This window comes from Haemaphysalis longicornis, unplaced genomic scaffold, assembly GCF_048455015.1.
Source record: "Haemaphysalis longicornis isolate Haplotype H1 unplaced genomic scaffold, Haemaphysalis longicornis Haplotype H1 scaffold_1, whole genome shotgun sequence".
NCBI classification, from domain to species: domain Eukaryota; kingdom Metazoa; phylum Arthropoda; class Arachnida; order Ixodida; family Ixodidae; genus Haemaphysalis; species Haemaphysalis longicornis.
The window spans coordinates 451,771,985-451,798,582 of record NW_027526203.1 but is presented as its reverse complement, the minus strand read 5'-3'; the positions used below and the strand labels follow the sequence as shown (position 1 = coordinate 451,798,582).

Genomic DNA, 26,598 nt, shown 5'->3' with positions numbered 1-26,598 from the left:
TTAATAGATGGCTTCAATTTTGCATCTTCAATATCCACTTAAACATACGAGTATCAGGTTTCGAGTCATTTCTTATTAGATTATTCCCGTGCCAATTTTTAATAAATACAGCTATATTAGCAAATAAAAAGGTACTGCTTGAACTTAATAAAAGCATCAGCAACCCTTTTCAAATAGTGTGGGTTCATTGTGAATGCACATTCACAAAGGCAGGTAGTGAACATGCATTTCCCCAGTGGGAGGGAGCACAAGCATACAATTTGCATAATTTTCTTTCTTGCGGCTGCATGGTTGCACTGATGGTGCTACCATGCAACCGTACCTTTTTTTTTTTGTTCCGAGTGGATGAAAAGTGTACATTGCTAAATACAGACTAGACTAATTATGAGAGCAAAGTGAGACCAGAGCTTATCAGGCCTGCTCTTAGTTTTTCCTCCAACTTAATACCAGAAGCTGCATCCCTACCCTGCAGGCTCAGATGGCATTACCGTCATTCCACTGCACTATACATTTGTTTTTATGGCACCTGAAGCTATGAATTCCAAATTTTCTTTTTGCCCGCATCGTCTGTTCTGTACTATTGTAACAGCGCTGTACAGTTTTAGCCACAGACAGCTGCTCAAGATGTGGGCATGTGCAATTTAACGTGGCCAATCGTGGGTAGTCCTTTTCCCATTTGTTTCTGAACGCAATGTTGTGAACAATCATTTTACAGTGAATCACAACACCCCAAAGAGTGCTGCTTGAGCTGGAAAGCGTCTGTGTCAAGCAATTCCTCCATGTTTTCTCTTAAGGTGGTTCACCGTTTTCACTGCACTTGAGATTCACCTCTTTTTGCCTTCATTGCCAGAAGCCTATCATTAATCCCACTATAAAAAGGCTTTTCTGTTTACACAGGTAATGTTGCATAACCCTGTTCATAAAAACTTCGCCATTATGGAAACACCTGATGAAAATGCAGAAAGAATTCGTTTAAATTGGGTCTCTACATGGCAAGGCCACACCTTGTGCTCCAATGTGCAATGAAATTTCTAACACACGTCCGTTCTTGCCTGATGGAAATCCAGCCTCCACAGCCAAGGCTCGAACCCTAAAGCTCATGCTTGGCACCAATATATACCTTAGCCCCTATGCCGTCTTGGCTGGTAAATGCAAATGGAATGCCGGACATTCATCACCATGCAGAAATTTCACTCTGTGCCCCGTTTTGTGCAGCTCAAACAATGAATTCCATTCCATGCTAGAGCTTATCGGTGAATTATTTCACAAGCTGCAATATATACTATAATACTAGCAGCAAATATAAAGAGCTCTGCTGTGCACATCCTAGTACAAATTAATTATGCCAGTATACGTGTCCCGATCTGCTTATTTATATGAACTAAATATTACAGAGGAGCACTGCTGAGGAGGTTACTTTCATGTGGCACAGACTTCCAGCCGAGAATATCATGGAGTAGCATGGCTGAAATATCAAATAAACTGGGGCTGAAGCAACATCTTTACCACGAGTGCAAGGTAGCAGAACACCTAGAGATATTTGACATAAGCCGTAATTTCATATGTGGAGTTCTCGTCTGTTTCCTTCAAAATAAATGAACAGGTCATAGTGTCGAGTGAACCCCAAACTGCTCGAACAGCAGCCACCTACAGGCAGGCCTAGAGGCCCACCCTGGAATCTGAGCTAAGCAGGCAACCATTTCGGTTTATCATAAGATGAAGGTGGGTGATATGTTCCCTTTGATCAGCAAAAAATCTGAGGTCAATCGTTTCAATTGATGCGGATGGTCTGCACTACCGGTGTGGTGAAGAATGAGTAACTAAATTCATTTTACCCATCCTCCTCTTACCTCCCACCAGTCCTTGCCACTCTGTCCTGCACCCTTTTGCACAGACAATAATGCTAACGCCACGAGGTTTTGAAAATTGACACTGCTACTGCTGCTAGTGGAGTAATAACAGTGTCATTCCATATTTTTCTGAATTTTACTCGCACACATCCTTTTCATGGGGATAATTCCGCAAATGCCACTGCAGAGAACCTAGGACCCTAGCAGACTGCCTGTGTTACTCCTGGTGATTTACTATTTTCATCTCGGTGTGAACACAGGAAGCACATGGCATTACAAAAGATCAGACCATTGTAGTGACAGAATGAGCAACTTCTGTACATGTGCAAGGAGAAATCCAGGGGCAATGGAAGATAATCTTGCTGTCAGTGCAAAGCACATGTGCGGAACTCCCACATGGCGTCGCTAGGCTACTCTCACAGCAAACGGTGGGCGTATACCTCCTGGGTATACGCCCAAAGAGATCAAGACAGTGCTACACTGAGACCAACAGGAAGCATTAGACACGAGCAGTACATGTATAAATATCAGGGCCAGAAGGATGCAAACAGCACGACATTAAACCAGTTACTGAAATTTTTGTCTTCAGCCATTATGCACACGAAATGTGTCTAGCCGTGGACACTATGCGGTCACAGGTACAACACTTGGAAGTGCATGCACAAAAAGAGAAGCCTCACCTAATGGGAAAAGTTGAGTCGTACTGGAACTGCTTGAGCTCTGCTGGGTAGCCTATGGAAAGCAGTTGGTCAACTAGAAGATGAAACTGGAAGGCTTCATAGTCTGGGGACTTGTACTCTGGAAGCAAACCCACCAAATTCAGTCACAACTGTGGTACTGACAAATATATTTTCCACAACTCACGAGCAATGGTGTAGTCCATGTCAAAGCCAAAAAACTTGATCTTGTCAAGGTGAAGGCTCCGGTTGACAAAGATCCTGAAAGTCACATCACGGGCGTTGACTAGCGCGATCGGAAACCGGGAAGGGCGAATTTTACCTGTGCAGCGGGGCGCGGTAGTACTTCTTGGGGGCCCCTGGCTGGGTGCCATCGTCGATGGCTGCTGCCGGCACGCCGTCGGTTATTGTTTGCGACGCCCTGTGCACCTGCGGAAGGAAAGCGCGCCACGTTCACTTCCTCGGCCAAGGACACAGCATGGGCAGCACGACGTCCGAACAGGGATGGACACATCGTGGGGACGGTCGGGCACGGTGCAATGCCTTTGGCCGACCGCAAAACCTGTCCACTCAAGGCCGGCACAGGCAGGGAACCCGCGCGGCCTACAAAGCGCGCAGAAGGACTCCAGCCGCCGGGCTGGGCAGCCTTGGGCGGGCGAAATTTCACCGCTGCCTGCGGGGCCCGGCGGCGGCCCGCGATAAGACGCCGGCCGCCTGCGCGCGGGGAACGGCAGGCACGGCCGCGCGAGCGTACCTCGTCATGTGCGGCGCGCCGCTTGGCCTCCATGAAGGAGGCTTCGCGGAGGCGATCCTTGCGAAAGAAGCTATCGCCGTCGTCCGCACAAGCTAGCATGACAACAACACTCCCGCGCCCGGGCGCGCCACGAGTCAAAAAAGCTCGCGCTGGCCAACCGTACTTCGTCCACCACCCGCACCCGGGTGGCCTCTGGCGCCCTAGTAAAATCGCAGGTCCAAACGCGCCTCGCAAGCGCGCGAGCCGTGCTTACGCGAGGCATCTTGGCCGCTGGATTCATCGTCGACCCCGATTGCCCGCACGCAGTGAAGCAGCCAGATGAAAATCTGCGTAGATATCGACGGCCGCGCGAAGAAAAAGCGCCCTCACCCCGACACTGCCGCCGCCATAGGGCGCTGATAAGGAGAAGGGAGACAGCTTTCCTTCCGGGAAGGCTGCCGCTATCAGCTGCTTGGGCTGCGCGACGGCCCTAGGCGCGGATTGCCACAATAGCCGTCGTGCTCGCCTGGCCTGCGCTTACGACAGTCCGCTTATCTGGCTCAACTCACTCCTCGGAGGGTCCGCCGGCCAGCGCTCCCAGCAAGCACTCAGCTGGAACAACGGCTGCGACTCGGGTTCAGCCCGCATCCTGATCGCATTCCCGCCGCAGCAAGTTTTACCAGGGCTGGACCCTCCGGCGTTGGATGTGCGCGCTGCGGCACACTGCTAATCGCTTTCTCACTTCGTTCTTTTTTTATATATAGTTTACGGGGTGTGGGCCAGATTCCAGGCAGATTCCCTCCTTCAATTCGGAACGTTCCCTGAAGCGACGCGGTTATACGTGCGCGCTTATCAGATCGAGCCGTCGGTAAGTCTCTGAAACAGAAGGAAGAAATCTCCAGAATCTGGACCCTGCTATAGAGCATCTGACCTTGGCAGAAATACTTTCGCGCGATTCGATAATCTTTCTTTTTTTTTTTCTTGGTTGGTTGTCATCGTCATTCAGTCTCATTTGCGATAACTATTCAGCACTGGTCGATCTTCCTGGGTGGGTACGTGCCATGACTGTCGAGGGATCAACACCTCCGCAAAGTCTTGAAGACGACATCACGAAAAAAAAACAAAAAACAAAAACTACGTACTTATATATCAGCCGTGCAACATTGAAGTTTTATGTCCATCAGGGAAAGCCAGTCTCAATCGCAGTTCTGTCCACAGAGAACTTTTGCACTTCAGCTCGCGTGTCGGTACGGTATATACACGCGCGGCGCGATTGCGCGCGTGCACGACGGTCGAGATCCGTTGTGCGCATGCGATTGCCGTAGGCCGGCACTTCGCTATTTGCCACCGTAGAACAGTGCGGTGTCACGGCCGCCAGCTTCCACGGCGGATTCAATTGTAGGTGATACCATTACGCGAAAATTCGCTATTAAAACACATTTAACCTACTTGGTTATTCTTGTTCCTTGCCAAGGATAACGCGGAACGTATTTTAAGTGACAGCAGCGAAAGGAATGATGAACAAAATAAGAACGGTGGACACGAACGGACTTCGTTAACAACTTCCCAAATACTCGATCTGGCGTGGTGAACAGGGCTACTGCTCATAACAAACCCATCGTGCGGTTGTTTACCGACTGCTCCATTAATTCAAAGCGTGCAACGAAGTTCAGCGTTGCACTGCTACCGAGGTTCTAATCGAACGTCACGTCGAACAGGTGCATTTCTTGCTTTAAAACAAAGCTAGCTGTTATCAAACTTTTACCTAGGAAAAAAAAAATGTGCGTGGAAGATATCAAACATTTAGTTCGAAAAACGGTGCATGGAAGGCTTCAACTAGTGTCACTAGATAATGTTATCTAGTTACCTTACTAGACAAGGTTACCTTATTTAGTGACACTAGCTCCAACTAGCGACCCTGAAGAGCACATCTAAACACAAACTCCGCACATGGCGCCGTGGGAGAAAAAAAAAAAAAAAAAACCCAAATGTAGCATACTAAACTTGGTCGTCAAAACATACTGTCAACAACGCCTGTCTGTCGTACTTGAGAAATTCTGGCAATGATACCCTTTCTTTCCCTCGCACCGATCTTGAAGACGAGTCATATTTCTCGCGATACTGCTACAAGCAATGTAACCAAAACTATCGCACATCTCCGATCTTCCCGACGCAAGCCAAGGTGGGATGGAATGGGACGCGCCAATAGAACTACACTTGTTTGTGCAATAGCTTTTGGACAGAAATAGCGTGGTGAAAACTGTCCTAAAAGCCAGCCGATTACGCTATTGAGCAGAAAGTGTGGCTGTGTAAGGGCGTTTGTGGCTAAGAAAAAGGACTGGGAGTGGTAATACGTGGTCAACAGCTATAGCAAAGATTTTTTTTTTCGTCGCATTGCTGCTAAAATAAATCGATGCTCACGAGGCGTTGCACCGTACCTTGCTTAGCAGAATTTGTTTGCCATATCGAGAACTAACACGAAAAAGACGGTAAACTTTGTTCCTGCGGTTGTCGTGGAGTGTTCCATCATTTGAGCTATCGGAATCGCGCGGACTTCGCAAGCCGTTTGGTTGACTCGAGTAGGCGACGTCCTTAAAATAAATCAGGACTTTTGCTTTCCAAGGCTTCCGAAGTGGCCGCCTGCCTACAGGTGGGCACGAAAAGGCCTCGCGGAATGCTAAAACACGTTTTTATCCCCCCGTCTCGCTCCACTAAAGCACCGGTGCGCGCATGTGCAGTCGTAAATGGAACGACGGTGACCCGGTGTGAATTTCATTTCGTTGCCCGAGCAAAGCCTTTGTTCCTAAGGTCCCTAAACGCGATAGTTGCGGTCTCCCTGTCTGCCTGTCACTCAAATAAGCCAGAAATGTTACTGGTGATCCTACACACTGCTGGGTGACTCACCCACTGGGAATTTATGGGGGAGAATACAAACTTGGGCTAGTTGGTACATGCTAAAAAGAAAACTGCGCATAAAACTAAAACACTTGGACTGCCTCGGTCCTGGCCTTGTTTTGGTTATGTACAATTGCGCACGCCCAGTTCCAAGTCACTTGCCCTCCTCCCCCCCCCTCCCCCTTCCCCCGCGTTGCGCTCGGTTATTGACTGTGGTTTTGGTTGTTTTTTTTTTTATCTTCATCATGTGCCCTAGGTTATCGCACATGCGTAGATTGCATTTCCTTCATGATTTGTTTTTTACTCAAATAAAAAATCAGTAGCTAGTCTGCACCCCGTGTGTCTAGTCCTTTCTTGTGTCCTCGTTTCATGCGCAGTTTTCTTTTTCGTGATGAGGGAGTGTTTGTGGAAGCGAAAAGGGTGTAGTGGAGGGAAAGAGAGCGGGAAGTGGGATACAGAGGAGGAAGACGGGTACGAAGATGGGAAAAGAGTAGTGGGAATGGGGCTCAAAAGGGAATGATGAGGTGGAAGGGGGAGTGTTGAGGGAGATAGGAGGGGAAGTAGAATTGGCATTGGTGCTGGGATTTGCGGAGGAAGACGGGAAGAGGAGTGTAGCGGAAGGGAAGGAAGGTATAAACAGCGAAGAGAAGATAGGAGGGAGAAGAGGATGAGAAAGCGTAGCGGAAGAGAGTAAGGTCGCGGAAGGGATAGGAGGACAGGAAAAAGCGTAGCGCGACTGGGACGACGACGAGAGGACTCAGAAGGGAATAAAGTGTAAGGGGAGGACTGGTGATGCGAATGGGATTAGAGGAGCGAGATGAGGTTGCAGAAGGAAGAGGGAAAGGAGGGAGAAGGTGAAAAGTTTAGCGGAAGGGGTGTGGTCGGGGAGGGAAATTGACCGGTGGAGGTGGACGAGCCATAATGGGTAAATTAATGTGGGGAGGAGGTGGGGAGGAGGGAAGGAAGGAGTGATATGTGGTGATGTGATGTGCAGACGCTGTGGTGATGCTGCGAAGGATGGGAGAAAAGGGGAGGAGGAAATGACAATAAAAGATGGCGAGGGGAAGAGCAGTAGAGCAGCTAGGAGGAGAAGATAAAGGGGAAAGGGAGGTGAGACTGGTGGAGGGAAAAGGTGTATCGGAGGAGTGACAGCGGGTTGGCGAAAGGGGATGTAGATGAGAGAAGGAAAGTGTGAGGAGAGGCAGAGGAGCGAAGCAGGAGGGGTGATTGGAGGGGAAAAGGGGAGGGCGGGAAAGGTATAGACTGCAGAGTCACAGATATTTACAGCAAGAACGGAGAGACAGAGCAGGGAGAACACGGGGAAAGGGCACGAGAGGTAGGAGGGTGCGTTACGTGCACAGCCGCAACGCTATCGTCTTTCGATGCGAAGCAAGCACTAGGCCAATTTTTCTTTGCTTATTACGCTGCTCCACACGCCTATCGCTTGATGTGCCGTCAACGAAGACCCGTCACCACCCCTGGGCAGAGGCAGCGGAGAGTGGTCGAGGCGAAAGTTCAGCTAAGGTGAACTGCTCTTCAACTGTGCGGTCTGTGCAGCGACCAGCAGGCAGCTGCCTTTGAGGGTTCAACAACGCGCTGTTTTTGCTCGGACAGCCGTCCATCGCGTCAGCGACTGGAATGCGCCAATGACAGCACGCGCTCTTTATCTCAGCAGTGCTACGCAGTTGAGCCACGAGAACGCATCGACTCTAGCTTCAAATATGAAGCCTTCTGGCGGAGATGGCCAGCACGGATGAGGCGGGTCGACTAACAAGACACCCAACGTTCTGCAAAATGCCAGCAAGGCGAACCCTGAGCAGCAAACGCCGCAAGCGTAGTCCTGTGCAAACGTTGCACCACCAATCGAAAACTTAAGCAGGAAAGGTGCATTAAGGGCATTACGTTTAGCTTGTGACGTTTAGATTGTCTGTTAGAAAATTCCTAACTGCCGAACATTTCCGTGCCGTCCGGCTGCTTTCAGTGTGCGTTTATTCTGCTATAGGGTAGGCGCAATGTATTGGTTGGAAACGCACTAATCAGCTCACTGGTGATTTTGCCGAGACAGCTAAGCCTACACAGCTCACCCAAAGAGGACATCGGATTGAGAACGCCGAAGTTTGAAAGGGATAGCGCGACAGATATGCTGCAGCCCAGTATACGAAAACCTTTGCGACTTGAGCATTGCGGAATACGCCCATTCAGGAGAAGGGACACAACGACATTTATACAGAGCAGCGGTATACCCCTCGCTTCTGCTGTTAGCCGCTGGGGAAGATGTGGCTGAAGAGGTGCCATCGCCACGGCAGAGAACAGCTAGCGAATAGCCTGGAAATAGATTGGCCCAACTGCTCGCACCGGTAAACGCCGGGCCCCTTCCTCTATGCGGAAACACCTGACAAGGCCGGGCTGTAAGAAGTGAGCCGCTTCAAAGCTTGCTCCTCACATGACAGCAGTCAGCGCACGTCCCCTACATACTTGGCGGCGCGCATTCTGGCACAGCCTAGAGTTCACTGTTGACATGTTACGGTTGAAGCGCGATGCCTGGGTCTTTGCGCCATTAAACCCAAACCACCATCATCATCATGTCTGGGGCAGTTCAAGGGCGAGCCATAAAAATTACAGCAGTAACAACCACAAAGAGAAGTCGGGTTTTAACGCACCGAAGCTACGCCCAGGCTGCGAGGTGGCTGGCTTGGGATCAGTTCACGCGTGCACACGGCGGATGTAACAGGCAATTTACGCGGTCTACTGGACGCCCATTGCAACAACGGCGTGCAGAAGTGGCGACAAGCTGGGTAAAGTATACGGGGAAACGTAAAAACTGCGAACTTTGAACAGCCCAGACTCCTGCGTGTCTTCGCGTAATGTGACCTAGTGATATGTATTTGCGGTGTGGATCGCGTGAGCGATAGTCGCCAGCTATTTGCAAAAGGTGAGCTTGCTGGGCTAAATTTACAACATTCTGCCCTAATTTTCCTAAAAAGAATATTTAGCTGCATATATACTTTGATATCTTCTAACTTATCTAATTGCAAAAAAAAAAAAAAAATCATCTTACAGAAACATTTTAAAATGCAAACTACATATACAGCGAAGTTGAAATTTACTTGTATTTTTTTATGATTGGACCCATATCCCTGTTCATATTGCAGTTGTTCTCACAGTATTTTAAATAAGCCAGCACCAAGTCAAGCCATATTGCGATTTATAGCTCACGGACACAACATTACAAACATCAGGATTGTGCGCATTAAAGAAACAATGAATAGTGAAGTGATGCGGAATATGCTAACACTCGCACGATCTGGCATCGTAAGTACTGGTGATCACCAACTCCTGCTTCATTATCAGCACACCCATCAACTGCTACACAAGTATCAGAGCTTTCAGCATTGCACCCTGAACACGGCGTCAGAACACGGTGTCAGAACACGGCGACGCGCCAAACTTGTATTGCACACCGCCGAGAGCCGTCAACCCGTCTGCACAATCCTGTTCGATGAAGCGACACGCGTAACGGGACATACGAGCAAGCTTTTCCGCTCGCTGCCCAGCCGAGCGCATTGCATCATTCAGCCGCTATGACAGGCCGCGGGGGCGGCGCCGCACTACAAGTATGCACGACGTCGGCTGCGACAAACGTTTGAATGCGGCGGGTCAGGAAAGGAGAGAAAAAGAAAGGAAGAAATTAGCCCGGAGTGCCGCGCAGCGCCTTCCCGCATCGGCCAACGGCATCGCGCGTCCCGGTGATCCCCCGAACACGTCAACACTCCGCGTGACGCAAGCAGTCAAGGCCGCCTCATATCGCGCAGACGACACGGTGGCGTGATGCCGTCCCGACAAACATCGCTCTCATTTCTGCCCCCCGCCCCCACTCTCCTCCGAGGTCGGCGCGAAAAAAGAGATGTCTCGGAGGAACGCTCCTTCGACGAGCACAGAGAGGGGGGCGAGCGGCTCCGAAAGGAAAGCGAAAAAAAAAAAAAAATCAGGCAGCGGAACAGAGCGCAACAATGGGGAGGGTGGAGCGGGAGGGGGTGACCCACTTCCCGCGTGTCATCCACCCCAGGTGCAACTTACGTCCTCGTAGAAGACGTGCGACGCTTTGCATTCCGTGGTCCGCATGGTGTCAAACGAGCAAAAACCACGGAGACGTCGCGCGGGCCGGCCTTATATACGACGCCCTCTCAGCTTCCGCCGTCGGCGGCCAATGGCTGTCCTAGCGCGCCGCCGAGGGGAACCTCCTCGGGACTCCCTCGCGATGGGGCCTCCCGCCGCGCGGCCGAGGGAGGGGAGGGGGACAACATGCACGTCGACGCCACACCACCACCGCGTTCACGGCCTTCTCGCTGCCAGTTGCGGAAGCAGGGTGAGAGCCGTGACGCCAGCTGACTTCATTCATACACAATCGCCCCACGGAAGAGCGTCGCGCTCTGTTCCAGAGGCCCCGACCGATGCGTGCGGACCGGTGTCTCGTTACATGAAACCTGGGCACCGTAACGGAGACAGCAATGCGCCCATTTTAAACTCGTTTGAAGAATCCCGCTCCCCACTTAATGTGCAGCTTTGCACAAAGCTTATTACGTTACGCACGACGATCGGTGAGATGGGTGAGACATCTGATCGCAAACAAACAAGCTGACACCGAAAGTGAAACACAACTTGCCACCACCACCACGCAGCTTCAGAAGCCAGTGAGCAAGCTCATCTTTATAGAACACCTAGTCCGCACTTGCTAACGCTCCCGGCCCAGCACGCTGCGGACGTGCGTGACCAGGAACGTCAGCACTTCGGCTCGGTGTTTTATTTCTTTCTTTTTTTTTTTTTTTTTTCTTGGGGGGGGGGGGGGGGGGGGCTGTGAGCTCAACTAGAGGCAAGCGTTACCTTCCAATGAGGGTACGATAGAAACGTTTCAATTTTCACGAAGTCTACTCCAGCACACCAGAGTTATCTTCAGTGCAAGGTGTGTATTATATTATATTATTCTCAATATTATATATTGAGAATAATATATAATGAATGTCTAATATACGCCACCCGGACTACAAGGGACGACAATAGCGGACGACAGCTCCAGATTAACCAACATTTGTGGGCCTATGTTGAGTGTACCACTCTGTTCTGCCACGTGGTTCAGTAGAAGGCGAATGAGCAATAGACGCGACGTTTGGGATGCAGAGCACATGCAAATGCAAACCTTTGTCTGAATATTATACCACAGCTCTCAAGCTCGCGGATGTCTCAATCAGGATAATTCACGTACAACTGCTAATCTCAATTACGCACTTCACGTTCAACCATCTTACGCCGTCGTTGTGGTGAAGCGTTAATTCTATCAATGGCCCGGCGGATATAATTACAGCAAGCTGTTGCTCGGTGCGGTAACCCCCCCTCCCCGTTTGTGGAAATCTCCAAACCAGATATGCACCTCAATACGTCGGGGTAGACCCGTGGCGACGCCACTGCAGAGTGCTTGCCTTGCGTGGGGGGCTCGTTGCGCCGGCCGTTAGAACCCAGTAGTTGCCTCCTCCTCTCGCCGGGAATTCCTTCGGAGACTGTTCAGTTGCCCTACAGTGTTTCTTTAACAGGTTCACGGTCAAAATTCAGGCCGCGAGGAATGGGACACCAGTGTGTAACGTTATCCCAGACCTTCAACGCCGAGATAAGATAACAGGGCCGTTGCAAGGGTTGAACGAATTATCTGTACTGAAAGCTGCCGGCGCAACGATATCAGCGCAATGTATGGCGAGTGCTGGATCCTTTCGCCGGCCATGCAAGCGTAACATTTGCCTAAAGTAAATCGCCGCTTTTAGACGAGAGTAAACGAAGCCATTCCTCAATACACTTAAATTTTAATCTCCTAAAGCTCAGCGCTAAGTGCCATCGCCTGGTATACATGCATTCAGAAGAGAACGGGTCGGGTTTCCTATTCGGAAATCCGTGGAATCATCAGCGCATGAGCAGCGCGCGGGGGCAGCGATTCCCAAACGGCCCTTGGCGAGGTTAAAGGACACTAAAGGAGGATATATATACTTCTTGTTTTAACTGAAAGGCCTCATCTTTCGGCTTTTGTTCGGCAACAAACGACGCTTTGTCTGCTTAGGAACGAATAATCGAATCTGGAATTCATCTCTGACATACCTCTCGTATCTGCGACCAAAAACAGCCCGTCGCACCGTGGAGAGGAACCGCCCTCAAATTCATTTAATCCGAGGCGGTGTTGCCTTTTAAGAGAAGGAGCAGAAAATACCCGCTTGATTCCCCAAGCTTGGGGGCCGGTTGCAGGGCGGGCCGCGCAGCCAGCCAGTTGCGCCTATGATCCGACATTTGCCGCTAGTTGTTGCATATAAATACACACCAACAATAAAAACGTACACGTACTTGCACAATGCGAAATATTTGACCAAAATCAGAACTGAAACGGATTGCGCTACTGAGCACGAGGACGTCGGTTCGATTCTCGGCCGCGGCGGCCGCTTTTCTGATGGAGGCGAAAAGCAAAAACGGCCGTGTGTACGAGGTTTCGGCGCACGTTAAAGATCCCCAGGTGGTCAAAATGAATCCGGAGCCCTCCCCTACGGCGCGCCCCATCGCCTGCGTTGCGTCGGCGCGTTAAACCCTGCGATCAATCAATCAGAACTGAAACGGATCTTACTAGCAGTTGTAGTACAGAACCTGCTTAGTGAATCTGCTTAGAACCTGCTTTGAAAAACATGGGCTCAAGCAAAGCTTCCACTTGTCCACGCGACAGTCCGGGAATACGCGTCCGGGAAAGTGCATACGAAGAGGCGCAGTACCTGTTTTCACGCTTTTGGCATTTTCTGCGTTAAAGAGACATTATAAAGTGCAGAAGCAAGGTAACCTCTATCCGTAGATTACAGGTAGTGCCATAGAGGGTAAAAATCGCCTTCTGAGTGCAATCGATCGAGGGCACCACTGTCATGGAAAGGAACGAGGATCGTCATATCGCTCCTTGTCAGGGACAGTGGTATATTTCCAACACTGATGGGAATAAGCGCCCAGAGCGGAGCTGGATCGCGTTGCACAGCTTGATTGGTGCGCTCCTCAACAGAACCGCGCTTCATCCTGGAGCGGAAAGTTGGACGGGACGCTGATCCTTCGCGTTCTTTCGGGGCGCACCCCAGACTCATAACTCGTCTCACCACTCGTCCAGCATAGAGAATCGTTGTATCCCCCCTAGCTCTACCCACCGAACATGTGAAAGATGAATTAAGACGTGGGTGCGTGACGTCACGCGCACAAGCTGTCGAAGCGGGCCGCATAAGTCGATCCCGGTTGTTTCGGTTGCGGTTTAGTTTTAGTGAGGCCCCCGCCCGCTCGTCGCAGCCGACCAGCCGACACTCCTCTGCTCAGTCCGATGTTTGCTGCGGTCAGTTGCCTGCGCGTGTGTAGATCATTCGGATGGGCCGCTTCGAACACCGAACGTTTACCGACTCTGCATGAATCTAACAAATACTTTGCTTTCGGCACATGCTGTTAACGGAAGGAAGAAAAAATGCACAGCTTGTGGTAAGGTACTAAATAAGCTCAAATGGACAATAAAACTGTGTTGGACGCAGCCAGCCCATTTGCTAGCCTTGAAAATGAGGTGGGGCCCGGCGGCCATATACGGCTGTACGAATTTATTTTTAAAGTGTGTGCATCACTGACGCATTACTTGGCCCGGTTGGCGGCGTCCCCAACTCCACGTGGCCAGAACCTGTTCTAAAATGTCCTCATTGGCTGTGTTTAGCCAGAAACACCTCACCGAAACTCCCTATGGCCTCGACGGCGGGTATGTGCCGCGGCATAACGTCCCCACTGGCTGCGAACGGGGCGGCCTGGCGTCCCCAGGTTTGCTGCAACAAGTCATGGTTTTGGACAGGGGCACCCGTACGTCCCCACAGGGCATGCGACGAATATTGCCCTTAAGGCCCGTTCACACTTGCGACGAAAGCGAGCGAAAGCGACTGGGATTCTATCGTTTTGTCGCGCGGCGACAAAAATTGGTCCTGACCATTCGACAAAAACGATCGTCCCGCGACGAAGCGACAGAATTCCCGTCGCTTTCGCTCACTTTCGTCGCAGGTGTGAACGGGCCTTTAACATTACGCCATGGGCTTGTAAGAGACACACGAGTGTAAAAACCACAATATACACAGAAAAACCTGGCATAGGAACCTTCAGCACTACGCCCTACAACAATAGGAGGTCCCCCTGCAGTCATTGACTTCGGGACCTCCTCCTGTATATACCCTTTGTATGTTGTTGTTTTTTTTTGTGATAAATAAACCACCATCGAATCGAAACGTATTCCTATATCGATACTAATAAGAGGCTATAGTGTGACAAAAGGGGCGAGTATAAAGTACGATACTCGATGCCCAACAATTCCGAGCGGTTCTATACATCGCGATTAAGGCCAGGCTAGCGTAACAAACGGGGTAAGGTATAAACTACGATACTCGACCGGTTGGGGACAAAAAAAAAAATCTTAGGTATTGAGTATCACCTTTCAAATTTTATAGCGCGAACAAGAACTTCTCGCTGTTTCATTCAGCCTATGTAGCTGCGGTTTCGGGGAAAGGAAGAGGAAAGGAAGAGCAGCAGGGATGTAATTGAGCTCGGCAGGGAGCTTACCTCCATACAACCCAGTGTGAGGAAGAGGAATACAGGGGAAGTGAAAGGATGGAGAAAGAGAGAAAAAAAAAAAAGGATAAAAGAAGGGGCTCAGTCAGTCCGGACTCCGGGTGAGGTATAGGTCGTCTCCAGGTAGTGGAGCAGCTGGCTGAAGACTTCCCGTTGGGTGGCGCAGGCCCCTTTGGGAATAGTGAATCCTTAATTCAGCCTTCGAGAGATACATTTCCGACCTCTCTCGCTCTCCCTGCTCCTGCCTCCTGCAGAGGCGACGCTTTGCGGAGGGCGGCGGCCACGCGCTCGTTCGCTCGCTCGCTTTTTAAATTGCCTGTTTCTCACACACCACTCAACACAACATAATCAATAATAATAAAAAACACAACTTTTCTGCAACCGAGCCAATAGTGGGCTGTCTTTGTCGTGAGCCACTGGGGAACGGGCACCTTGGCTTCCTGCGCTTATCGTTGTGGAGCCAGGCCATGCGCGAGCGCTGTACGTATATTGTGGCGGCCAATCAACATCACCACATCAAAAGAACCACTTTTCTCGTTTTCTACAGATAAAAACCGCATATGCCATCATCTGTTTAGTGGAAGCTCTCTACGAATCGTTTTCTGGAGGGAATCCCAAAGGAAGACCGCTGCCCAGCAGTTTAGAAACACGTACTCGGATACCTACTAAAACACTGAACTCCGCACAGCATGAACTGCTTCCCTTCATGCCCTCATGTACTAACAGACAATGTTTCTGTGTGTAACCTAAAAGAGAAAAACATGAAGACACTTTGTCCTGAGCCTATAGCGAATACAGAAACGTGTACAGAGGTACTGAGAAGGTAACATCGCCGACGTCCTTACACAATTTTTTCCGCGTTGTAGTGGTGAAATGTTGCACAGAAAAGCGGGCAGTTAAAACTTGGTGGACATAATTATCTCCCTAAAGTATTCGTAAATGTCGCCTGGCCAAGCTGTAGAAAGTTAGGGCAACGCACGCGCTAGCCGCGCTTGAAGCCCAGCATGCAAAAAGAGGTCACGCTGATCACGAATAAACAAAAATCAATTTACGCGCTGCCTCACGTGTGACTGGGCAACCCCGACACCGCACTGACGAATTCGTCCGAACAAATTGCTTTGACTGCGCCTTCCCCAGTTATATGCCCAAACATTTTTGTTTGGGAATACTCTGCGACGTTGAATTTTCGTGCCCAAAAATAATTAAAAGTTGTGCACTTTTAAAAAACCCACTGGCTTGCCCCTTTCCATTTTCTCACCTTATCTTTCAGAGTTTGCACTTAGCTGAGTCAGTAGGGTCCCGTTACCGCCCTATAATGCCCCACGCTGTCACTTCCAACGCAATACTCTCTTAGGTATACAAGAAAGACGTCAGCGGCACATAATCAATCACGCCTGTTCGTAAAAGGAAAAAAGCAGCCTAGTATATAAGTTTGTGAAAACACAGTCCAACCACAAAGGGGTGCTGCACAAGAGGTCATCCCTTTCTGGCAAATAGGATCGTGTAGCCAAAATACCCGCGTTGGCGCAGCAAGAAAGGTACAGCACACGGATATGAACTGTGCGTCCCCCATCCCCCGCCGAGTAAACAGCTAGCGATCCAGATCGGGGGCGCAGAGGAGGCTCGGGTCGTCGGGGGACGTGCAGAGGAAAAGGCACTCGGCCAAGATTCCTCAGAGAGGCAGAGCCCTTTCGCCCACATGGGGGGTTAACGAAAGGTCGTTCAACTCTGATCGTGCGGAGTAACGACCAATATTCTTGCACTGAGCTAACCCTTTGAGCACCGTTTTCAGTTAACCTGACTTTTGTTTTTTGTTATTTGTGTTTTTTTTTTTTTGGGGGGGGGGGGGGGGTCGAGACTGGAAACTGCGGCTTTCCTTTCGGCCCCATATTCAACGGGAGACCGGGGGGCAGGGAGCAGCGCGGATTGTGGTTTGTGTTCCCGCCCCGCACAGCGTATCTACGTGCCTGCGCCACTCGATAGGGGAGTAGACAGACCTCCTGGCCGTTCCCTGCCCTCGGTGCACGCACCCTGAGGAGGGCTCGGAACGACCGCCGTCACGAGAGTCGCGCCTTTTACCTCTGCCCTCATGCGTGGAGCACCGGCCGCCCAGCGAAACGGCTACCCCTCGAGTCAGCCGGAGGAGGTACGCAACAGCGGGACAACGAGGTTCTGCCCGACGGTACGAAACGAGGGACCCCTTCATCGACCGCGAAACGCTCTCCGCGATCCCAGCCCATCGCGGAAACCCGGCGCCAGGTGAATACGAACTTCGGTCGACGACGAAGCCTCTGATCATGTATCAAGAACCGACCGGTGTGCAGGTCCTCACGGACTACACCAGCTTCCAGTGAGGTTTTTCGCTCAGAGCTCGCTGACATTAACCGTATTTTCCAAGGTTTTTAATCGTTATTTTAGCCAATAGTTGTGGACTGCGAAGTTGCGGACCCAATTTTAAAGCAGTTATTTCGGGCAGGTGCGGTTGGGGGTCGATGGGAGAGGCCAGCGGACCTGAGTAGGCTGCTGCTGCTGCTGATGATGATGCACATATTTTGGCGACGCATTGGGTGGTTTCGTTATTAGTAAAGCTGTAGACTGGGCTAGTTGGTAATTCATAGTGAACAAATGCAGCGCAGCAGAAACACAAGGGACGGAAAGGATACACCCCGCAAGCTCTTGCACAACTAAGCGACGCGTGCGTTGTTATTGCGGAGTCCTTGCGAGGCATCGCGTGACTTTTTCCCGCCTCAAGGTATACGTTTGACGTGCTGCCAGTACTGCGACGAAGACGATCTCCCCAAAAACAATCCGGGCATCCAGCGTGCGCGGGAACGTCCGCGCCTGAATGCTCGCACGCTCACGCCTTCGCAGACACCCTTGCATTGACTGAAAGCCCGTCCGTTCCCACAAGCGGACGAGCAGAGTCGAGTTCCGCCGCCCGGAAATGGGAGCAGCGAGAACATGGCAAGGTGCGCGCAGTGTTGCCTTTCCACCGCGTCCCTGGCGATACCCGCCCCAAAGGTGAGACGAGTACGAACGCACAACTGCCGGAAGCGCAGCAGGACGCCTGAGAGGTGGCAGATCGGCTCCAGCGCTTCTCGAATCAACTTTCAGGCGACGCTTATACGGCCAGGGTTCCACGTATTTTTCAAGTCGCGAACAAAATCTCCCGAGGCTCCACGTGTCCTTGAAGCGCGAGGCACTGGAGAACGAACGCCCCACCCGCCGCGGTGCTGCAGTGGCTAAGGCGTTGTGCTGCTGAGCCCAACGACGCGGGTTCGACCCCCGGCCGCGGTGTCTGATTTCCAGATAGAGGCTAAAAGCGTGTCGAGATTTCGGCGCACGTTGATTATCCCCAGGTGGTCAAAATTAATACGGAGCCCTCCAAGGTGAAAGCTTCGGAGCTTTAAACCGACAAAATTTAAATAGGAAAACGAACGTCCCGATGTGTGTGCAATTAGCACGTGGTCACCGCTCAAGGTCGCATGCCGCTCAAAACGTGATTTGTACCGCAAGCTTATACGTCTCATCACTTGGATACGTATCAGTTAATAAGCATTAATCTCAAGATTAAAACATGACTTAGACCTCAAGCCTATACGTATCAACACTTGAACATTCATTTTGAGCACAGAAGTTTTCAATAGGCACCATTTTCAAGTTCACTAGGCTCAAAATAAATATGTGCGCGTGTACGCATGCGTCTTATGAACGCCGTACGTGTATGTATGCCGTCAATGCTCAATAGAAATAAAATTTGCTCATTCCTTCACCTAAATTATGTGTCACCTTTATGTCTTGTGCTAAAAAGCTTCCCCGGTCATCCATCTTAAAACAGTGGAATGGCTCATGAGAGGTCAAATTTTGTTCATAGCCCAATTTTTTTTCCAACTTTGCGGGTAAATATTATGATAAATATTGGGGTTCCATCCAGCGTTCACATTTTAGCTACGGATGCTCCTTGAAAGTCCGAATAATTGCTTTGAATATTTTATTTATTAAAGCAACGGGCACACAAGTTCGAAACCAAGTTAAGATGCATACAAAAACATTGCTCCTTCGATTTTTCTGAAATTCCCCGCAGATGTCCATTGCCCTTCAAACTCACTTCCATTAGCATCATTTCGATACTGAAGCGCATACAGCGCGAGAAAGAAGCCCAATCGGCCACAAGAGGTGCTGAGACGTGAAACAGCGGCAGCAACTTCTTCACATTTGCATTTTTTTTTTTGCAACAGGGAAATTATTGCTCTTGAGGTAAAATTACAGGCAATGCAAGGGCGAAAGTGGCATGAGAGTGCAAGAATTAAGCCATAGACGCCGACTACGGCGCCTATGCTGACTCCTCCGGCGATGCTGACTCCTGCCCCCTCCCCAAATTGTCATCGCCCGAGTACCGTTACCTACATCATTTGAGGTTTCTTGGACTTGGCTCTACCTTTTGAACTACTGTGGAAAAAAAACTAACGGCACCATTGCTGGCGCGGATGTGCACGGCTTTTATTCATACTTTCTATTTATTTCTGACGACAGCAGGACAAGCGCGCTGAAACCACCAGCGCAAATTGCGTCATCCGTATTTTTTACTTGCCTTGGTGAACGCCATGCGCGCACAAAATGCATTCAAATGTATACAAAGAAACCACTCTACTGTATTTTTTTAAAGAAAGAAAAGCACCGACTGGCACTGCCTACTAACAATCATTTTCCAATGTCACGGATATCCTATGCTCACGGAATGAAAGTTCACCTCGCCTTAAAATGCTTTGCGTGCTTTTCTGAGCCTGGAAAAAAAAAAAAAAAAAAAGGCTGCAGTATCCAGCGACCTCTCTGGCAGAGTTTTTTTTTATCATCGGCTTGTCAAATGCACGTGTGTATTCTGTCTCAGTATTGCTACTCCTTCCAGTAGGCAATCCTAACGACTCACGGAAAAAGAAACTCTGCTAATGATTTTTATTTATTAGGGATGGAGACATCGCCACTTGCCTGCAGAGGTCATAAATACATTTAATTCATTCAGTAATCAAAATGAGGCAAAGCCGCAACGCGGAATCAGAATCAGATTCAGAGTGTGGGGTTTAACGCGCCGAATGCTGCACCCGTGCTTGAGGCGCGCCGCAGTGGAGTGTTCCGGATTAATTTTGACCACCTGCGATGCGTTAACGTGCGCCGAAATCTTGACGTATCATCATATATATATAGGGTGTCGAACCGGCACCGAACCGGGACGAAAACCTGGACCGAACCAGTATTTTTTCCGGAACTGAACCCGAACATGAACCGCTTTTTTTTTGGAGCAGGCTGAACCAGAACCGGAAATGAAACGAAAAAAAGAAAGCGGTTACCGGTTCACGGCGAAACGGTTCGACCATCCGTTGTTGATACTGCGCGCGCAACGCCATTCGGGGATTTTTTTTTCTTTCACGTAACATTAACATCGTCCCTCTCGCGCACATTCCCCTCCAAACCACTTAAACACTGCCAACGCTCTCTTTGTGGCAATAGGGGAAAGGAATGCGCACCAATTTAGCAATGGTATGTTGCTGCCGGTGGCGCGAAAAGAGTGCAAGGCTGACCAAACGAAATGTAATTCTCGGCAGCTTGCAGGCGATATGAAACGACTTTGCCCTTCCCTCGGTGCGACTTTATACGCCTCGAGATTCGCGATCGCTGCTCCGCCTGCCGCCGCTTCTTCGCGGCGTTTGCGGGATTAGCACTGCGTGGCTGATAGGTGGTCATGCAGTGTTTTGGTTCTCTTTCACTTCTCTTTGCCTTTTCGCGCACTAAACAACTTGTTATGGTGACGTCTGTAAGCTAACTGCACGTTTAGGGCACTTAAAAGAAACAGCTGCGTCTTGGTAGAGCGCTCTAACGCCAACAAGAGCTACCCGGGGAGGCGGTATTTCGCGCTTCTTGGCCGCCCTTGCGGGCGTCGGCGACGGCAGCAGCATATCACCGCTGTCACCTTCGAACACGTCAGCACAAGTGAATTCTATTTATTGTCGCCTCGTTTAGACCTGATATTGGCACTGTAAGAGGTTGGTTCGTTTTGCAGCGCAGTCAACAAATGCGGCTTTGCTTCGAATATGTACGTCGTAGAAAAATATGTTTCGGGAATGTGATAACCCAATAGCTGACAAAAACTTGTGCCTTTTATGGGAATATAAGCCACGCGAAAATGTTAGGTACACTCAAAGGCTGTGCATTGTCAGATATGTGCCCACCCATGCCTTATAGTAAGAACCAAGGTATATGTTAATGAAACCACGGGAAAATGAATGATCTGCAAGTCAGGAATAAATAGAATAGTCGTACGGGAATAAAAAAAAAAACCGAGTGCAGCTTCTGGAATGCTAAAGACGTTTGTTTGAGCAAGGTAGTATTCACCAGACCGACTAGATGCGAAATGCACTGATATTTCGCTAGACACGGGGGGGGGGGGGGGTGAGGAGGAGGACGCTCAACTATCGTTGTTTACAAATGCGGAGCGAAATTAACGAATGAACGTTTTAGTAATCACACACACACCACAAGCTGCGTGTTCACTTTTCGTTTGTTTTCCGCCTTCAACGAACGGCTGATCACTCGGCGGATTCATTTTTTGAAGAATACAGAGTAGGCAGTTCACAAGCGATACGAGGTTTCGTTGGAAGAGTTGATTGATTGATTGCAGGGTTTAACGCGCCGACGCAACGGAGACGGTGAGGCACGCCGTAGTGGAGGGCTCCGGATTAATTTTGACCACCTGGAGATCCTTAACCTGCGCCGAAATCTCGCACACACAGGCTCGTTGGAAGAGTGTCGTATCTGATAAGGGTCTCTGATTTCGGTTTATGCTAGATTCTGCAGTCTCCCTGTGTCATATGACGATGTTTCGAAGAAGAGTTTGGTCACGGACGCGGATTACTCTATAAGCCCATATTCGCGCTTCTCGTGGAGGATAAATGTAACAGATGAATCTTTGCGAGCGCTGACCTCGGGACAAGACGACCCAGCATTAAATTTGTCGTCGTGTGCTGACTCCGGAGTGTAATTTTGCATTATCCATCGTACTTCTTTGGTACAATGTTTGTGAAATTTATGCCGCATTGGCTTGTTCATGGTACTGATCAATATCTGATATGTGATATCGGCAGGCGTAACTTGCGTGCTGGCAGGTATGAGTGCTCCGCTGGATTTTGTAAGTGTACAAAGTTGATTGAAATCATAGTGTGTATGGCCGCAACATGACCATCGGAGGAAACACTGCTTACGGAGACACTGCCACTAAATTTCAGGGCAGCGGAATTGCAACCAGCTGCATGCAAATGCTGGCTTCGGGACGCCGGACTGTGACACACGCCCGGCGATCATATAGATCTCACTAAGATCGCGTGATAAAAGTTTATACTCTCGTGAACACACCACGCTTCCAAACAGAGTGCCTGCTCCACGTTATTCCGTATTTCGAACGCGGACAATCGGTAAATCGCTGTCTTGAACGAACCCCAAAAGCAACGGCGACAGGGCGGAGCGGGCCGGGGACTCCCGCGCCTGCTTTCGAAACGGGCCGCTAGGGGGATTTCAGTGGCGCCCCTACAGGCCGCGCTCGAGGCGTATAGGAAGGAGCAATCAAGCAGCAAGACGGCTCCACTGCGCAACGGCGAAAGCCCACACCCCACGTTTGCCAACGTGCTGCATTTCATAATTTGTTCGAAAAGCTCCCACACCCGGAAACTGTAAATACTTGACAAGTGTGACCCGCGGGAGTTGCTCAGTGGCTAAGCCGTTTGCTGCTGACCACAAGTGTGCGGGTGCGATCAGCGTTTCTCGCGGCCGTTTTTCCGAATTAGACGAGAAACGAGAACGCCCATGTGCCGAGATTTCGAACCCCGTTAAAGACCCCAAGGTGGATCAAATTACTCAACCGCCCTGTAACATAAGCTGCAATCCTAGGAGCAGAGGCCGCGCAAACATTTCAAAACGTGTTCACCCGGAACGTGGCCTCCGCGATCATCTGCCGGCGGCGCGCGAGCAACGGCAGCTGACCACGCGTAGGCCACGCACGAAAAAAAAAAAAAAAAAAAAAAAGGAAGGAAAGGCACGTCACGTGGCTTTAAATTATTACGCGCAAAATAAGTAAAATCGAATAAGTAAAGCGACAAAATGCGGAATATTGGTCTATACTTTTCTTTGTCCGACCTTTCCCAACCAATCATGTAATCAATGCAAAGGAAGCAAGTGCAGCAGTGGTGCATAGTTATCATCGTCAGTTTTTCAGAGCGGACAAGTTCCGTTTTTACAGATAAAAATGATCATAGATATTGCAGGGCAAACTGTTAGCGTAAGGTGCGCATTTATTCCTCTTGCCAGAAACTGCATTCCTTGACGCGTTGCGCAGTGGAGCCCTCTTGCGGCTTGATTGCTCCCATAAAGTCGCTTATTCCTTTTGCAAGAAACTGCGTCCCTCGGCCCTGCAGGCATTGCGTATTTTTACTTGGAAGGAAAAACCACGTTAAAGCAGATAACGCATTCAGAAAGACAGGCCGGTACCCCACACTGTCCTATTCGCCCAGCACTCATTCTTTCTGCTTGCTCTGCAGTTTTCAGCTCTGATTTGTTTTCGGAAATGCATTTTTACGGAATGCCCAACTCGCTACTTACAACTCCTTCCGGAGGGGGAGTGCTGCTGTCGACGAATTCAAGAGCTTCTCGACGAAAAAAGTTCCATCTCGTGTTTCGCGCGTCAAATTACCCTTTCAGTTTGTAATGGCACCCGCCGTGGTGGCTCAGCAAGGCGTTGCGCTGCTGAGCACGAGGTCGCGGGTTCGATTCCCGGCCGCGGCGGCCGCTTTTCTGATGGAGGCGAAAAGCAAAAACGCCCGTGTGTAGGAGATTTCGGCGCACGTTAAAGATCCCCAGGTGGTCATTAATCCGGAACCCTCCACTACGGCGCGCCTCATCGCCTGCGTTGCGTCGGCGCGTTAAACCCTACAATCAATCAATCAGTTTGTAATGGCATAATCTGTTACAACCTTCCGCAATGTAGCGGACGGAACGATGGCCACGGGTCAGGCGGTACGATGACATATTCATTGTGACGCACATATCCGTGATAGCTATCGCAAATTCCAGTGGTCAGAGTAATAATGAACTGACAGAGCGTTAACTAAAGTTTACTTTTAATAAAATTGGGGTTTACACCCTCGAGAACGCGACAGCCGACAAATCATCGGCTGTCGGCTGTAAGCTGACAGCTATAGATAACCAAGTCATTGAATTCATTGCTAGCATTTACCTGGCTGTTGTAGGATTTTCTGGTTATGTTACAACTGATAAGAATGTGCGCCACTGGTGTTAAACGCCGGTTAAACGTGCCAGTACGCAGGCCTAACTTTAGGGTTCGACGGTTAGAGTTGGGCGATCACAAAGCTACGATTGCGATTTTAACACAATCGGAAAGGGTAGCGCGCTTACTACCTGTATGTTGGGGCCTTCCTCTCTATTTCTCCGGGTTTGCGATGGGAGATGTGTAAGCCCCCGCTTTCAGTTTGCGGCGTCCGCTGGCGTCTCAGTAGTTGTGTTTCTAACATATAATGTTAAGGGTACCGACGGCATACTTTGAAACTGGTAGAAACTGCCGCTGCTACCAAATGCAGTTCCTTAGACGCTTTAATGTTGTCCAAGTACAACTACAAATAGTTTTTTTTTTTTGAATTTTGTATGGATGCGAAATCTCCCAGCAACTCATCCTTTCTTTTTCCTTCAGCCTTGAAGACGTTCTTATCCAAAATACACTAAACCAAAGTACCATTCACTGATTACCTTATCAAAGCGCGACACGCATGGCTGTTTCTTCTGCGGACAATAGCTCTGCCGGTCTTTATTTGCTCACTCGCTCAGCTTTACTAAGAGTCACCCGACACCATGTAAGACCCTAAAAGCTACAAGGACCAAACAACAACTGCGACTTTCCTCGATAGACGCAGAATGTTTTCCGTAGCACCGTATGAGAATTTAACGTGTCGCTTAGGAGAAGACTTATTATGAAAACACGCGCGCGACGGTTTATTCTTTCCTTTCCTTTTTTTTTCTCTTTCATGCCAAAATATCCCAGGTATGGAGTGCTGCCTGGTCCGGAAGTAAAACACCATCCCGGATACCTTGGAGGCCACACTAGAAAGGTTCAACCATGCTAGGAAGGCTCTTGGGGACACAAACAGCACTCCCTCACCAGAGAAGGATCTGGCCACCCTGGTGTAGCAGTTGGCCCAACCCCCCTCATGAGTGACCAACCCAAATCTCGGCCCTCAGTCCCCAGCAGCTGTAGAACACCTGACCACGGCGGCGGTCAGGCAAGTGATACAGCGGAAGGTGCTAAGAATCCCTGGATCCGGACAGGCCGCCTATGGAACTTGAACTTGAACTTGGCAACGTTCAACGCCCGAATCCTCTCTACTGAGGGTAGCTTAGCTGTACTACTTAGCTGTATTGTACTAAGTGAGGTTAGAAGAACAGGAGAAGGCTGCATAGAACTGACTATAGCGGGCATATTTTGTTCTATCGGAGGCCTCACGAAAAGAAAGAGCAAGGGATATGATTTTTGATCAACAGGGAAATAGCAGGAAATGTGGAAGAATTCTTCAGTGTCAACGAAAGGGTCGGAGTCGTTGTGATCAAGCTTAACAAGCGGTACAGGTTAAAGATAATACAAGCGTATGCGCCAACGGCTAGCTACGAGGACGAGGCCGTAGATAGTTTCTACGAAGACGTCGAGTCAGCAATGAATAAGGGAACCGCGCAGCTCACAATTGTAATGGGAGACTTTAACGCACAAGTAGGTGCAAAAAGAGTAGGAGAAAAATTAGTGGGAAAGTTTGGAACAGGCACTCGCAACTGCCGAGGAGATGCATTGGTTGGGTTTGCAGAGAGAAATAACGTCAAACTATCGAACACATCTTTCCGCAAACGCAAGAGTAGGAAATGGACATTGGGAAGTCCTGACGGGATGACAAAGAACGAAATTGACTTCGTTTTGAGTGACTACGCACGTATTGTGCAGGACGTTGAGGTAATAAGCAAGATTCGGTTCAGTGATCATAGGATGGTTAGGTGCAAAGTAAGGCTAAATCTCAAAGAAGAAAGAAAGAAGCTCGTAAAAAATAAGAAGCCCAACGTCAGGTTAGTAAGAGACAGGACGCATGAGTTTAAAATAACCCTCCAGAGCAGGTTCGCACTTCTAGACGGTCAGAACGAGGACAGTGTGGAAATGATAACCTATCAACAGCAATCACGGAGTAAGCAGCGGCTACTGGAGAAGCAGCATGTAGGAAACAAACTGGAAAACTAACTAGGCAAACAAAGGAACTTATTTCGCAGCGCCAGAAGATTATACTGTCGAGTACGGTGGATCAAACTGAACTAGCGGAGCTGTCAAAATTAATAGACAAAAGTAAAACAAATGACATTCGTGCGTACAACATGGCGGCCATCGAGGAAACTTTAGAAAGATGAGAAAGCTTGAAGGCAACAAGGAGGAAGCTGGATATTGGCAGAGACAGAATGTACGCACTTAGAGATGAACAGGGTAACGTTACGCACAATATGGAAGAGATAATAAAAATTGCAGAACGGTTCTACGGTTCTTTGTCTCGCCAGCGACGCTGGAGCGAGACAAAGTACCGAGCCTACAAGCGTTGCTTGCGATGTTCCACCAGTAACGAAAGAGGAAGTAGAAAAGGCACTCAAGCGCATGAAAAGAGGGAAAGCTGCAGGCGACGATGGCATATACCATAGACCTTCTAATAGAGGGTGGAGA

The 26,598-nt window shown here is 49.7% G+C and overlaps 1 protein-coding gene across 7 annotated transcripts in view; it reads right to left on the bottom strand.

Moving 5' to 3' along the window:
* Positions 1 to 26,598, bottom strand: part of Nt5b (5' nucleotidase B) — an 85,698-nt gene that overhangs the window by 21,891 nt on the left and 37,209 nt on the right. For 4 of the 7 annotated variants that reach the window (XM_077687800.1, XM_077687803.1, XM_077687801.1 and 1 more), the window contains 3 exons: positions 2,850 to 2,956; positions 2,715 to 2,788; positions 2,531 to 2,648 (listed from right to left, as the gene is read on the bottom strand). In XM_077687800.1, coding sequence (XP_077543926.1) covers positions 2,531 to 2,648; positions 2,715 to 2,788; positions 2,850 to 2,956 — 299 coding nt within the window. The other 3 variants (XM_077687802.1, XM_077687798.1, XM_077687799.1) reach the window with 3 other exon arrangements.